The sequence below is a fragment of the Gavialis gangeticus genome, unplaced genomic scaffold (assembly GCF_001723915.1).
Source record: "Gavialis gangeticus isolate Ggan-Ray unplaced genomic scaffold, GavGan_comp1, whole genome shotgun sequence".
Taxonomy (NCBI): domain Eukaryota; kingdom Metazoa; phylum Chordata; order Crocodylia; family Gavialidae; genus Gavialis; species Gavialis gangeticus.
This window is the reverse complement of record NW_017729033.1, coordinates 2,170,929-2,184,908: the sequence shown is the minus strand read 5'-3', so window position 1 is coordinate 2,184,908 and position 13,980 is coordinate 2,170,929. Positions and strand designations below refer to the sequence as shown.

Sequence of the window (13,980 nt, the reverse complement as noted above, 5' to 3'; positions counted from 1 at the left end):
TTTTCCCTTCTTTGCTGGAACCAGGTATAAACACGCCATGGGATAAAGGGGGTTGGGCACGGCTGAGTCATTAGCTCATGCCCCAGCAGCCTACTTCGAACCTGGGGCCATGGCTGGAGGCGGTCTGGTCCCACCTTCCCTCACCCAGGGCCACCTCCAAGGGGACGCACGGTGCACCTGGACAGCCAAGGGCTAGACAACCCCACGGGCACGAGTGAATGAGCTGAGGACTCCAGATGTGGCCTCCCCAGTGCTGAATAGAGGGGAAGAATCGCTTCCCTCGATCTGCTCCTACCAACGCAGCCCAGGATGCCGGTAGCCTTCTCGGCAACAAGGGCACACTGCTGGCTCCTGTCCATCTTATTGCCTCTTGCTGGCTCACTTTGAGTGCTTGGACCCGTGTGCTCTCAGAGGCTGTGGTCTGCAAGCTGCCTCCTGGAGCCCGGGTATGGAGCAGAAAGGAGGAGGCAGACTGGTTTCAGCAGCAAAAGCACTGAAAGGTTTACTGTCCCTTGGACAGTGCCCCAGTGGGCTGGTTTAACAATCACCCACTTAGCCAGACTTGCCCGGGACAGGTAGAAAATGAAGGCAGGAAGGGACCTCAGGAGGTCACATCCAGTCCAACCCCCTGCTCCAAGCACGACCAGCCCTACCTACATCATCCCAGACAAGGCTTTGTCTACCACCTCCAAAGATGGGGAAAAATAAGTTTCCTTTTGCACCTGGATGGGACACGGGATGCAAGAGGTAAAAATAAAACTGATTATTCTGCTTCAGCCACCACAAGACAAACGTGGCCACGCAAGGACTTAAACCCATAGTCATCTGATCTGAAATCAGGTGCCTTATGCATTAAGCAGGCAAAGGTCTTTGGATAAACGTGATATCTTTTATTAGACTGACTAAATTTAGTTGGTCTAATAAAAGATATCACATTTACCCAAAGAACCCTGTCTGCTGTGCCTATGGCCTTAGGCCAGCACGGCTACAACCAGCTCCCCCTTATCCATTAAGCACATGGCCCCAATGATGTGCCCTGAGGTTGCTACACAGTCTGGCGACACCCGTATTTATGCCAGCTGTGCCCGGATATTGTGCCAGCGTTTATCGATGTTTCTGTCGACACATCCCTTTCTACTGCTGTCTTTTGCCAAGTTCACACACCTGCATCTTTGGTTCCCAGGGACGGATGCAGGGGGTGCACTGGTGTACTTGCACTCCCTTGGATGTACTTGCACCGGTGGACTTGCACCCCCTTGGATGTACTTGCACCGGTGGACTTGCACCCCCTTGGATGTACTTGCACCGGTGGACTTGCACTCCCTTGGATGTACTTGCACCGGTGGACTTGCACCGGTGTACTTGCACCCCCTTTGATTCTTGCACCACCCACAGCTTAAAACCAAATGCCGGGCAGCAGTAGCAGCATCTCTGGTCAGGCAGCAGTGAGGGAGTCAATTCGGGCTTATTATAATCCACCTGATCCTTTCTCAACTCTTCATTCCTCAGGTGCGAACAACCCTCTCTCCTTTGTAATGGTCTGGATGATCCCCGAGTCAAGCCAACCTTTGCTCTGCAATTCTGCTGTCTGTGGGCTGCTCCTGGTAACCAAGCTCCTATTTCACAGCCTGGCTTATGGTTTATAACTCATTCCAGTGAAGCTGTGTTTCTTTTTGCTTCAATTTGAAGCTGTCCACTCCAGCCCTTGGGTACTTGTAAAGCTCGTAGTTTATTTTTAACTGGAGAAAAATAGGTGGCATTTTATACGTGATGATGCCCCTCACTGTCTGCATCATCCATATTGGTACTCTGTTTCTGCCTTGTTAATAGGTTCTTGCACTCTGGTTTCCTCCTGGAGTCCTCCAGCGACTGCTTCTTTGGGTCGGATCCTTTGCACATTTTTATTTTTCAAATAAAAAATAAATTAAAACGTGTGTTTTTATTTTTTACCTTTCTTATCAGGTCAGTCAGAGGTCAGGGAGGCTGGCTCTTCCCCACCTCCTTCTCCGAGCCTTATCTTATCTCTAGCTCAGCTTAACTAGCAATCCCACGCAGACCTCATGGTGGGGGGAGGCAGATACAGCACAAAGGGTCGCACATTTCCCACACGGGTGGAAACCTGATGCAACTCGGACACTCAGAATTGCACCCGTGTGACTGAGGCAGAATCTGGCCCTGGGGATACCGGAGGCTGCAGCAGCATCTCTGCATGAATAAAATCCCTTCCTGCCTCTGGTCTGGTTGCAAGGTAGGGAGGAAGCGGGAGGGAGTCCACAGAAACCCAGTCCAAACCAAAGCTGTTTCCTGCACAGCACCAGCTGCAACAACACGGATAGGGCTCGAGTGCCGCCTGATGTTTGCAGCCGCCGCGCCTGGCACTGCTGTTGGCACTGGAAGCCATGAGGCTCCTGCAGCCCGGAGCCAGGGGGTGCGGATCAGGCCCTGGCCCCCCGTGCTGGGCTGGCTGGGCCCATTCAGCAAAGCGCCCAGTGACCGTGGCCCTGACGTTGCATCCTTGCACCCCAAGGTCCGGTTTCACTACACACCTGACTTCACTTGCACCCCGGAGAAAGGGGTGTGTCTCTCTCTTTTCCAACACCCCTGGGTATCCCTTGTTCTGCTTTTCCTGTGCTGTCTTGGCTGCAGTTGCCTCACCGCAGACCGCCGCCTTCCTACAGCCCTGGATTTATGTGGAGGCTCCCAGCTGTAGTAGCTCTAGCTTCCCCTAGCAATGGCTGGGATCTTCCCCAGCGCCGCTTCGAGACTTTGAGGGCAGACGCAGCACCTGGGAGCATCCATCTGACAACGTCCCGATGGTCTGGGGGGGACGGGGAGGGCACAGCTCCCTCGCATGGGGGACAGCTGACCCTGTCCCAAGTGGCATGTGGTTTGGCAGGCGTGCCAGGCTGTCTAGGGACTTAGCAGCTACTCTACCTGAGCTGCCAACAGGGCTCGTGGGCACTGTCGAATAGTCCCAGGACGCTGCTGGCTTCGCTGCTAAGGGAGTAAATGCACAGCAGGAGGCTGCTGCCTGGTCACTGAGAGATGTGATACCTCCAAGGGATCCTTCCGTGGCTGCAGGGCACAGGATGAGGAGCAATGGCTTCAGGCTGCGGCAGGGGAAATTGAGGCTGGAGCTGGGGAGGAACATTTTGACTCAGAGGGTGGTCGGGGATTGGTACAGGCACCCGGAGAAGCGGTGGAGTCTCCATCCCTGGAAGTTTCCAAGAGCAGGTTGGACAGCCCCCTGGCTGGGGTGGTTGAGTCAGGGCTGATCCTGCCTTGAGCAGGAGCCTGGACTGGATGTGACCTTGTGAGGTCCCTTCAAACCTGACTTCCCCATGACGCTACAACAGGCAGTGATAGCTCAGATCAAGAGCTAGACAGTGGGAAAGGAGAAGACTAGACCTGCAACAGCGGTGCCTGCCTGTACCCACCAGCCTTTATGAGTGTGAGCAGCTCTTGTGCTTTCTGGTGACTCTCACAGGACTTGGTGCATCTTGTAAAGTCCCAGCTCTGGGAGTCCCGGGATGGTGTTAGCATCTTTTCTCTCCTGGTAAAGGAAGTGTTAGGCCCTCATCCTTGTGGGGGACAGCTCTAGCCCATGAGTATGTCCCAAAGGCTCAGGAGCCACCAGGCAATGAACAAGACCCTGGAGGCAAAGCAAACAGGCCAAAAAAGCTCTCTCTTGATTTTAGACTCCTACTTCGGGAGTGCTTTGGGGGTACGGCAGCACCGCAGAAATGACATGATGCCGGGTCTGAATCAAGACTGTTAGAAGTGCTGGAGTCTGGAAACAGAGGGACAATCACAGCCTGGGGCCATCCCACTGCCTGGGATAAATGGAGCTGGGGTGGATTTGGCAGCTGGACACTTGTTGACTTTGAAGCCCGTGGGCCCAAATTTACGAGTAATAAATGCGAGTCGATGCGCAACAAGTCACCCACCTTTCAGTGCTCTGACCCAGTTGGTCTCTAAGGTGCAACCCTGTCCTGCCGTCATCATCAGGTGTGTAGTGAAGGAGGTACACTGTCGGTGCAAGCCCTGCCTTCCTCTGTGGGGAGAGATGAACCCTGAACTGGCAGGGAAAATGCTTGGAGCTCTGCCTCCATAAAAGCTTAGGGCCCCTCGAGAGATAAAGTTCAATGGGATCTAATGTGTGATCCACCCATATTTTGTGGAACAGCTTTGTCACTTATTCCTCTTTTTACTGCATCATTCATTGAATGGATGTGTGGCTGGGTTACCACGTGAGGCGTGTTTAATGGGTTATCCAGGTTGTAGCTGAATTGGCCTAGAGGAAAAAACATTCAGGACTCATGGTAGAGGTGATACCTTTTATGAGACCAACTAGATTTTGCAAAAAAAAATAATCTTTAATTGCAACTTTCTGGCACAAGCACCCTTCATCAGGCACTGGAGAAAAGATTGTAAAAGTTCTCCTGGTTAGAAATGAAAGTTCATATTTCATAGGAGATTTGAAGGTGGTAAAATCTCCATTTAATATGAACTTTGCCAGGGAGCCTAATCCGCATATAAAACAAACTTTTCCAAATGGGAGATTTTACTATCTTGAAATCTCCTATGAAATATAAACTTTCATTTCTACCCAGGAGAACTTTTTCAGTCTTTTCTCTGATGCCTGATGAAGGGTGTTTGCGCCTGAAAGTTTGCAATTAAAGAATATTTTTTGCAAAAATCTAGCTGGTTTAATAAAAGATATCACTTCTACCACGAATCCTGAATGTGTAGCTAGGGCTTACAAGGCTGGTTCTCAGTGAGGCTCCCCAGGTAGCATCCCCGCTCTGCGCTTTCCCGGATGGGGTGGTCAGACCCGTGGAGAGTGCCCCCTTTGGCAGCACCCCTAGTCTTACCGCTAACGACTCGTGGCAGCTGTGCCAAATGACCTGCCATGCTTCAGTGCAAGGATGTCAAATTTGTCAAGCCCCAAGGTCTGGATAAATGGCATGGGGCCAGTCCAAGGGGCAGATGAGCAGGGTGAGACCGATCCTGCAGGCTGGATCAGACCTGAAGACTGGCCCTATCTGCTGGATTCAGCAAGCATCTCGGAGCAGCCCACCCCTGCTCCAGGGCATCCCATCCTCACCCCCTCCCCAAATGAACAGGAAAACGATGGGGTCACAAGCAGCAGCCGGTGTGTCCTCAGGTTGCAAAGGGGCTGTCAGGCTGGTCTCAGCCACTTGCTCGTGCCCTTACCTGCTGGCCGGCTCCCTCCAGAAGTTTAGTTCTGTGCCCATCAAACAGACAGCACTGCTCACCCAATGCGGTCCAGCAAAATGTGGGAAGAAGTCGGCTAATCGTGGTCAGGAACAACAGCTCAATTAGGCACGGCTCCCTGGGCTGCATCCCCTAACCCTCCCTGTCTAGGTGCTGCACTGGGAAGAGGTGGGTCAAGGACTTGCCATCCCCTGCCGCGCTAATGCATCCCTCTGCCTTGTGCCAGGCAGCTCCCGGGGTTCTGCAGTTGCCGGCACACTGCCAGGACAAGCTCGTGGAGCTCTGGCCTTGGCCACCAAGATGGACTTCATTAGCAGGAGTCATTGGTGGGGCTTCTTATGCTGCTTGCCCATATCTTAGGGGCCTGGCCTGTCATGTCCTTGTGTGTGCACAGCCCCTTGTCTTGCATGAGGCTGTGAGTGGCTCAGGGCAGGGATGCTCTGTCTGTACAGTGCCTGGTCCGGGACTGGGACTTCTAGGCCCTAAGTCTCTAATCGGTGCAAAGGGCTGGAAATGGGCCTCTTGAGAAACCCTGTCCCTCCTTGTGCAGCTGCTGGCAATCAAGACACAGAATTCCCTTCACCCATAATTATGAGAAACACAGGCCTTGCCTCACTGCCAACCCTGCAGCTGCGGGAGCTCGCCCTTCCCTTTGCCAATGAGGAGTCCAGGCAGGGATTCTTGCATACAGCAGCATTCGAACTCAGGGCCAGGGAAACAGGCTCTGCTCACCCTCTCCCACTCAGCAAGGAGGAGAGGAGGACCAGCCTGGGGGTCCCTGGGCCAGCTGGAGCCCATGCCCTGATCAGGATGCTCGCTGGTCCTCCCTGCCAGGGCTGCCATGCATGGAGCAGGAGTGGGCAGACACCCCAGGCAGCATAGCCAAGGCAGGCTATATTTCTTTGCATACCACGTGCCCCAAGCACAACACGTGCCTTGTTTTTGGAAAGCCTTGCTTCTGCGGCAAGGTGGAAGGAACTTCTCCCAGCCAAAGCATGAGGCTGCCCCAGAGAAAAGGGCAGCGGATATCCCTCTCACCCCTTGACACCTGCTCAGCCGCACCCAGGGTCCAGCCACCAGCCACTAACAGGAAGAGGTTTGGGGTTGGCGGGGGCTGGAAATGAGTGTGTCCCCGCCGTCTGGCTTCCTGCCCTGCCTTCCTCCTGCAGCTGCTGCTCCAGCCCCGTGGCAGACACTAGCCAGACAAGGTTCTTTGGGTAGATGTGATATCTTTTATTAGTGCAACTAAATAGTTGGGAAAAGGGTCTTTGCAAGCTTTTGGGCACAAACACCCTTTTTCAGGCATTGGGAGACTCTTGGACCACACAGGGCAAGAGCCAGGGAGTTTTCTGGCTAGCAGCACCCATGCCAGCTAACGGAGCCATGCTGCCCTGGGTCCCTTTGCTTGCATTTGTGCTCTACCCGCTATGCCCTCCAGGTACCCATGCACTCCCCTGACCGATGCACTGTGCTGGGTTTTGACAGGGGAGTAGGGGTAGGTAAAACTCCTATCACTTGGAGGGAAATGCCCAAAAGTCCTCAGGTGTGGGTTCCCATCCCAAGCCCCTATAGAGGTCTCTGCCCATCTTTCCATCATTAGGTGAATGCAGGCAAGTGATGTGCCCAGCATCTCACATCACAAGCTGTGGTCAGGCAGGATCAGAGCCCCAAGGCCCGGCTTCTCCTCCCTTTGCAGTGCTGCTCTCCCCGGGCAGGTGGGATCGATGCCTGACAGGTGATGGTCTGCAAGCACGGAGCGAGAGGCCAGCTGAAGCGGCAGCAGCAGCATCGATTTCAATGGGCTTGTAAGCAAGGACGCCAGCTGAGCAAGTGCGAAAACCAACATCTAACTCAGAGGGTTTTGCTCTCCCTGCGGACGTGCGGTGTGTATGGTGTCACATCCTTTCCAGAGCAGCGGTGGAGCTGCACACTCGAACAGCAGTGCTCGCCTTTGGGAGCGGGCTGAAGCATCGCCCTAACCACCTCTACCACGGTGTGGGTAGAAAGATGGGCTGGTGGGTAAAACAGACCTATTTCCTATGCAAAGGGAGCAATGGATCCAGGCCCACCAGGAAAACTAGAAGCCTCCCTTGATTACAGGGAGGCCACCAGATGCAAAACAAGCGATTACTGGGGTCAACAAGTGAAAAACCTGAGATGGGAGTGAAGGGTGATAACGAGCAGGGATGCCGCGCAGAGCAGAGCTCGCAGCCCCTTGGACATGTCCCCGGAGCCAGTGGATGTGTACAGAGGAGTGAAAAGAAGCCAGCCCCAAGCACCCTGGTTGCCCCCAGCCAGGACCTTCTTCCTGGCCTTGTAGGTGAGTTTGGCCAGAAGCAGCAGGAGGTTGACCAGGAGGTCGCAGCACTTGGTAGGGCTGCGGATGGGGAGCTCACAGGGGCTGCAGACGTAGGTGTGGACCCAGATCTCTCTCCGTTGGCAGCAGGGGCAGGTGTTGCAGGAGCTGACAATGCACGCACCCGACACATGCACCCGACGCACGCCCACACAGGTGCCACCAACTTCCTGGTGGCCACGGGATCGGGGTGTTGTAGGTAAAACAGGAACGAGCCCTTGGAGCTGTGGCAACACCATGGGAAGAGCCCAAACATACGCTCTATTGCAGGACATGTTACGTTGTGGGCTGGGGCTTCACCTGCGCTCACAGGCTCTGTCTGCGCCTGGGACGGGGGCTGGTTTGTAGCTTCTTGCCGAGGCATCTGTGCTGCCATGTGCATCGAACATGGACACACCAGCATTGGAGACTGCTGGAAAGGGCTTTTTCCCCCCCAAGGGTATTCTTCCTGAAGCTCAGGCAGGGCACGGCATGGTCTCCACCCTCTGTACGGACAGTGCCTGACAGCGGCAACATGTCTATGCCTTGGTGGCATGTTGCTCCTTAGCTGCTGTTGCTGCTACAGGGTGTTTTAGCTGAGTGCAGGGTGTGGGGAGGGTCCCAGGGAAGATTTGTTGCTCTTAGCAGGTGTTGCTGCAAGCAGGCTTCCACCCTGGAGCCAACCTCCTTAGGGTGCTCATGGCACTGGATGCACCAGCCTCTTCTGGAGGAACAAAGCCAAGATAGCCAGACACAGTAGCAAATGCTTCTGTGGTCCAGTCGTTGCGTCCTGAACGGGGCCAGGGTTATACATCCTGCTGAGAGCCCTGTGCTCTTGGCTTCCCAGAGAGGCTCATGGCTGCTTGGTCCCCTCCATAGTCAAAGAGGAGAAGATGCTGTGCTGAGGATGGAAGGGATCCTAGCATCAGGGCTGGAGGGGGCCATTGCAAATCATCACTTAGTCCAGCCTCCTGCCCTAAGTCCGGATCAACCTCTACCTAAATATTTGTCTAACCTGCTCTTAAAAATCTCCAACGTGGGAGATCCCGCAGCCTTCCTAGATAACTTAGTCCAGTGCATGACCATCCTTATAGACAGCAGGTTGCCTAATGTCTAACTTGGCTGCACTTTAAGCCCATGCCTGCCTCTTTTATTCCTAGGGAACACAGAGATTCATTTATGTCCTTCTTCTTTACAGCAACTTCTTTACAATCTTGGCTCCAAACCTAATGCTTTCAATATTTCCTCCTGCCTTGTGCTTTCTAGCCCCCTGGGCATGCTATCCCCTGGTCAGGATAGAGTCCAGCCCTTCCTCGAGCTGAGCTGGGGGGACGGATCCAATACGTGTCCTCCACATGACACTCCTGTTTATACAGCCTGACAAGGTGACTGCCTTTGTTTCTGCACCGGTGGCATGGGTGACTTACTTGCACTCTTCGGTCTGCTCCAACCCCGAGATCCTTCCCCACAGCCCTGCTTTCCAGCCAGTCCCTTCCTCATTTGATGATTCCCACCCAAGCACCACGTCACACCTGTCCTTGCTGAGCGGCGTCCTCTTGATTTCAGGCCAGTTCTCCCATTTGCCAAGATCATTTTGAGTTCAAATACAGTCCTCTGAAGTGCTTGGAACTGCTTTGTGGGGTGATTTCATCTGCATGCCTACTATTTCTTCATCCAGGTCATTCAGGAAAACTTGGCTGATGCCAAATCCAAGAAAGCTGGCAGACCCTGTCTCAATACATCCTTCCAGCCTGACAGCGAGCCACTGATATCCCCCTTATTTGTCACATATCGCTCCCACATTTCCCCCAAAAAGTAGCAACTGGGGGGAGGGCGTCTTAAAAAAGGAAAATGATTCTGACTGGTTTGGTTAAAGGGAGATATCTCTTCATCTTCATCCTGCCTTCCCAAAACAAGACCAACTGGGCCATGTGCGGTTACTTAATGAGTTATCATAGGGAGGCTGGGGTCACGCCGTGAATTTGTTGCAGTCCAAGTCATCAGCTGAGGATTGAGGCAGTGTCATAATCAGGGCAGGTGGAAGATCTCTCCGGGATCCTCTACCCGGGATCGCTTGATCCTATATTGACAATATTTCATAGAAAGAGGACGGTGGCTGCCGTGGGTCCCCTGCTTTCCCTGGGCAGGTTTGGGTGTGAGGTCTGTGTTGTGTAAGGGATAATGGTTGTCTTACGTAGGATTTAGATGTGGTTTGGGTATTTGACCGGTCAAATCAAGTTCTGTCAAAAATTGTGAAAAATTGCCAAATAATACACAGAAAGAGCACAAATTTTCCATTAAGAAATGCATAAAAAAAAAATCATATTTCTGCCAAGACAGCTCCAAAGAAAATGTAGTTTTTTTGTAAAAGGGCTATAATCTTTGAGGGGTCAAAAATTATGCATTCAATTGACCAGTCACTTGACATGAATTGACTGGTTTGCATGGGATAGGTTGGCTAGGGCTGATCCTGCCTCAGGCAGGGGGTTGCACTAGATGATCTCTGGAGATCCCTTCCAGCCCCACTTCTCTAGGACCCTGTGACTCCAAGATCAGAGCTGGGAGGTCCAAGCGAGGCAAGGGCAGGGACTGTGGCGAGGCTGGGAGCAGGCTGGAGCAAGGCGGAGGTCTCGAAGCACACACAAGTCCCATCAGGAAGAGTTTGATAGTCCCCCCATCAGGGACTCATGGTTTCCATACGTCCCTCCTGCTCACTTGACTCCCCACCAGGGTCCTCACAGATGGGGCTGGCCTGGAGCAGGTGCCTGAACAGATGCTGCAGACTTTGCCTCGACCTGCTGGCTTGGCTGTTCTGGGTTCGAATCCAGCGGTTCCAGCACCTGGCTGAGTTGGAGGTGCATGCTTTGCAGATAAATACAGTGCTCTTTGAGGGTGTTTATTCAACCAGTTTTCTACCCACCTCACATTAGTCTCATCTAGACCATATTTCCTGAGCTTGCTTAAGAGGACATCATGTGGGACAGTGTCAGAAGCTTTGCTAGAATCAAGACACATCACATCCGCTCCCACTCCATGAACCACAGCAAAGCCAAGCCTGTTGTGCTGACCGCTGCGGCACCAACCCTGCCTGGACACTGCTTACAACCTAAATAGGCAGCACAGCCAAAGCAGGTGGAAACAGGAGGAGTTATCTCCATTTTACAGCCAGGAAAATGGATATCCAGGTTCCCAAGGGGCCTCGCAGCATCCCTGGCACGGCCAGAAAATAAACGCTGCTCTCCAAAGCTCTATGCACAAGACCCTTTTCCCTTCTTTGCTGGAACCAGGTATAAACACGCCATGGGATAAAGGGGGTCGGACACGGCTGAGTCATTAGCTCATGCCCCAGCAGCCTACTTCGAACCTGGGGCCATGGCTGGAGGCGGTCTGGTCCCACCTTCCCTCACCCAGGGCCACCTCCAAGGGGACGCACGGTGCACCTGGACAGCCAAGGGCTAGACAACCCCACGGGCACGAGTGAATGAGCTGAGAATGCAAACCCCAACATTGGGGTTAGGGAAAGGGCTGTGGATGGGTGCACGGGCGCGTCTATTGTAACGGGTGCACGGGCTTTAAATGTGTTTTAAGGTGTGTGAAGAAAAGCTTATGCTGGATGCTGTCTGTGTATAATGACAGCATCCAAAACAAAAATTCCTGTTTTTCCAGGCCAGGTCTGAAACCAGCTGTGCAGGGTGGGAGCAGGGCACCCAGCAAGGCAGCAGGGAGCAGTTCCTCTCCCCTCCCATGCCTCTGCCCTTTCTCATTCAAGCTGCCTCTCTCAGGTCTCCCTGGAAGCTTTGTGGAGGCAGACATCATCTCACAGGTCTGGCCTCAGGATGGTTCCCAGTGGCGCTGTTAGCGGGGCTGCTTTCCACGCCGGAGCAACCCCTGCTCAGCCTCAGGGCTGCAGGACCCTATCCCAGGCTTGCAGCGGGAGATGGTGCTACCATTGCATTTCATGCGCGGCTGCCTCCCCCAGCCCGGCGAGGGGCCTATGCATTGCCTGCAATGGCCGATTCCTTCCCTGCCCGGGAAAGAGGTATTTCTGGCTCTTGTGCTTGGCCAAAGGGGCTAGAAGAGGAGGTAAAGCTCACTGGGAGGCTTTTGGAGCAGGAAGGACCAATGTACTGGTCTGACATCCTGAAAAACTCAGGGCAGAGATTTTTCCCCAAAACCTCTGCAGTGGAGGGGACTGTTCCCCAGGCTTTTCCCATCACGCACTATCAACAGAGGCAAGGACAATGGTTTTACTCCACATGTTCAGTTTCTGCAATCCTGTAACAGGTTTGTAATGAGTTATTCTCAAGCCACACTCCTCACACACAAACATATACACCCCCCCACACACGCGCAGGTACACACATATGCGTGCTTTCAGAGAAGGTTATTTCAGTGCAAGCATGGTAAAGTTGTTCGTGCCTTTGCTAACCCTGCAGAAGATTTGTTCCCACTTCACTTTGCAAGATGTGCTGTGCAAAGCGTGATGAGGAGTGGCATTGACTTATTCACTATAACACAGTGGCTTGTAGCCCATGGTTTTTTTTCTGCCTTTTAATAATAAACCACCCTATTAGCCAGCTCAGATACGTCTCATGTATACTAATATCTGCCTCTTCAGTAGCATTCTTCATAAGTAGGTTTCCAAGCAGTTTACAAAGGAGGCCATCATTGTTATCTCCATTTTACAGACAGAGGAACTGAGGCATAGAAGGGGAAGTGATTTGTTCACAGTCAGCCAGCATGGGTTAGTGGCAGAACTAGACATTGGTTGCAAAGAGGATGGAGCTGGACTGGTGTCGGGGGTGGCAGATGGCAGGACAAGGAGCAATGGGCTCAAGGGAAGTTGAGGTTAGACACTGGAAAGAACTTTCTCATGAGAAGGGAGGTTAGGCACTGGAACAGGCCCCGCAGAGAGGTGGTGGATCCTACATCCTTGGAGATTTTTAAGACCAGGTAGACAAAGCCTTGGCTGGGATGATGTAGTTGGGGCTGGTCCTGCTTGGAGCAGGGGCTGGACTAGCTGTGACCTCCTGAGGTCCCTTCCAACCCTCATTTTCTATAGAATCAGTGCAGCCCAGGATGCCGGCAGGATTCCTTGAGGACCTGCTCCATGATTTTTCCAGGGACTGAAGTGAGGCTGACTGGTCTGCCTTTCCCCCGATCCTCCTTTTTCCCCTTCTTAAATATGGGCACTCTGTTTGCCCTTTCCCAATCATACAGGACCTCTCCTGACTACCAGGAGTTTTCAAAGATGATGGCCAGTGGCTCTGTAGTCTCATTCTCCAGCTCTATCAGCACCCTTGTGTGCAACCTATCCGGCCCCATGGTCTTGTACACATCCACCTTTTATAAATAGTCTCTAAACTGTTTTTTCACCACTGTTGGCTGCTGACCTCCTCCCCAAATGGTGCAGTAGTCTGGGAGCTGACCCTTCTTGTTCCCCTTCACATCCCTTGCCAACTGCAACTCCAATTGCACTTTGGCCTTCCTGACTTCATCTCTGCGTGCCCAAGCAATGCTCTTATACTTCTTCCTAGTTAGTTGTCCAAGTGAATCTATGAACCCAGGGGTCCTGTATTCCAGTCCAGTGTCCTAGCCACTATACTATGCACATACACAACTCTTACCTGTAAACCCACCTCCTTTGACAACAATGTCCAGAACAAAGATGCCCACTTTTACCATGTTTGCCCAACTTTAAGCACAAACCATCATATCGGTTATGCTGCAACAAGCTCCAGCAGGCAGCATGTCCAGAATGCCGCAGAGGTTGATTGTGCGCCGTACGTTAACTAATAAAACCTGTGCACGCTGTCGTCCTTCCAGCCTTGCTTCTACTTCCCAGAGGAGAAGCTGTCAGAATAAGGCAGCAATTGAATCCCACTGATGGAGTTAGCCCTCAGTCACCCATGCGAGGAAAGAAACGCAAGAGGTCAGGGCACTGCAAACAGTGCAGTAGTGGTGCTGAAAGGTTCAGGCCAAGTCATGGGTTTTGCTTTACTCAGATGCCTGAACCCCTTGCAGGATTATGGCCTAATGGACCCAAGAGATGCCTTTCCAGTCTTCCCCTGCTCTGGGGTCTGGGAAGCTTGGATGCTGAGGAGGTTGAAGGGAGAAAGCTGTAAGCATGGACTTTACAAAGTGACAGGAATGATTGCTGTAAGACAGTCGGGGACCTGGAGAGGATATCAGGAGAGAGGACACGACGTCGGGCTCATCATATCCATCGGAGACCTCAGCCTCCTGCGAGCAGCCTGCTCAGGAGTCCCCACCATGACAGCTTGTTTTCCTCCTCCAAGGAGGACAAAGCAAATGTTTCATTAGGAGAAAGGTTTATTGGTTCCTTAATGACCTCCTAGTCTCAGGGGGACACAGGCACTCAGAGGCTCTGCTGAGGAGGGACAGAA

At 52.9% G+C, this 13,980-nt stretch overlaps 1 protein-coding gene across 1 annotated transcript in view; it reads right to left on the bottom strand.

Annotated features, from left to right (window-relative positions):
- LOC109303594 (homeobox protein not2-like) overlaps positions 1–13,258 on the bottom strand; it is a 131,547-nt gene extending 118,289 nt beyond the window's left edge. The window contains exon 1 of the mRNA XM_019525798.1: positions 13,201–13,258. Within this exon, the coding sequence (XP_019381343.1) occupies positions 13,201–13,258 (58 nt within the window). The remainder of the gene's footprint in view (positions 1–13,200) is intronic.
- Positions 13,259–13,980: the final 722 nt, after the last annotated feature.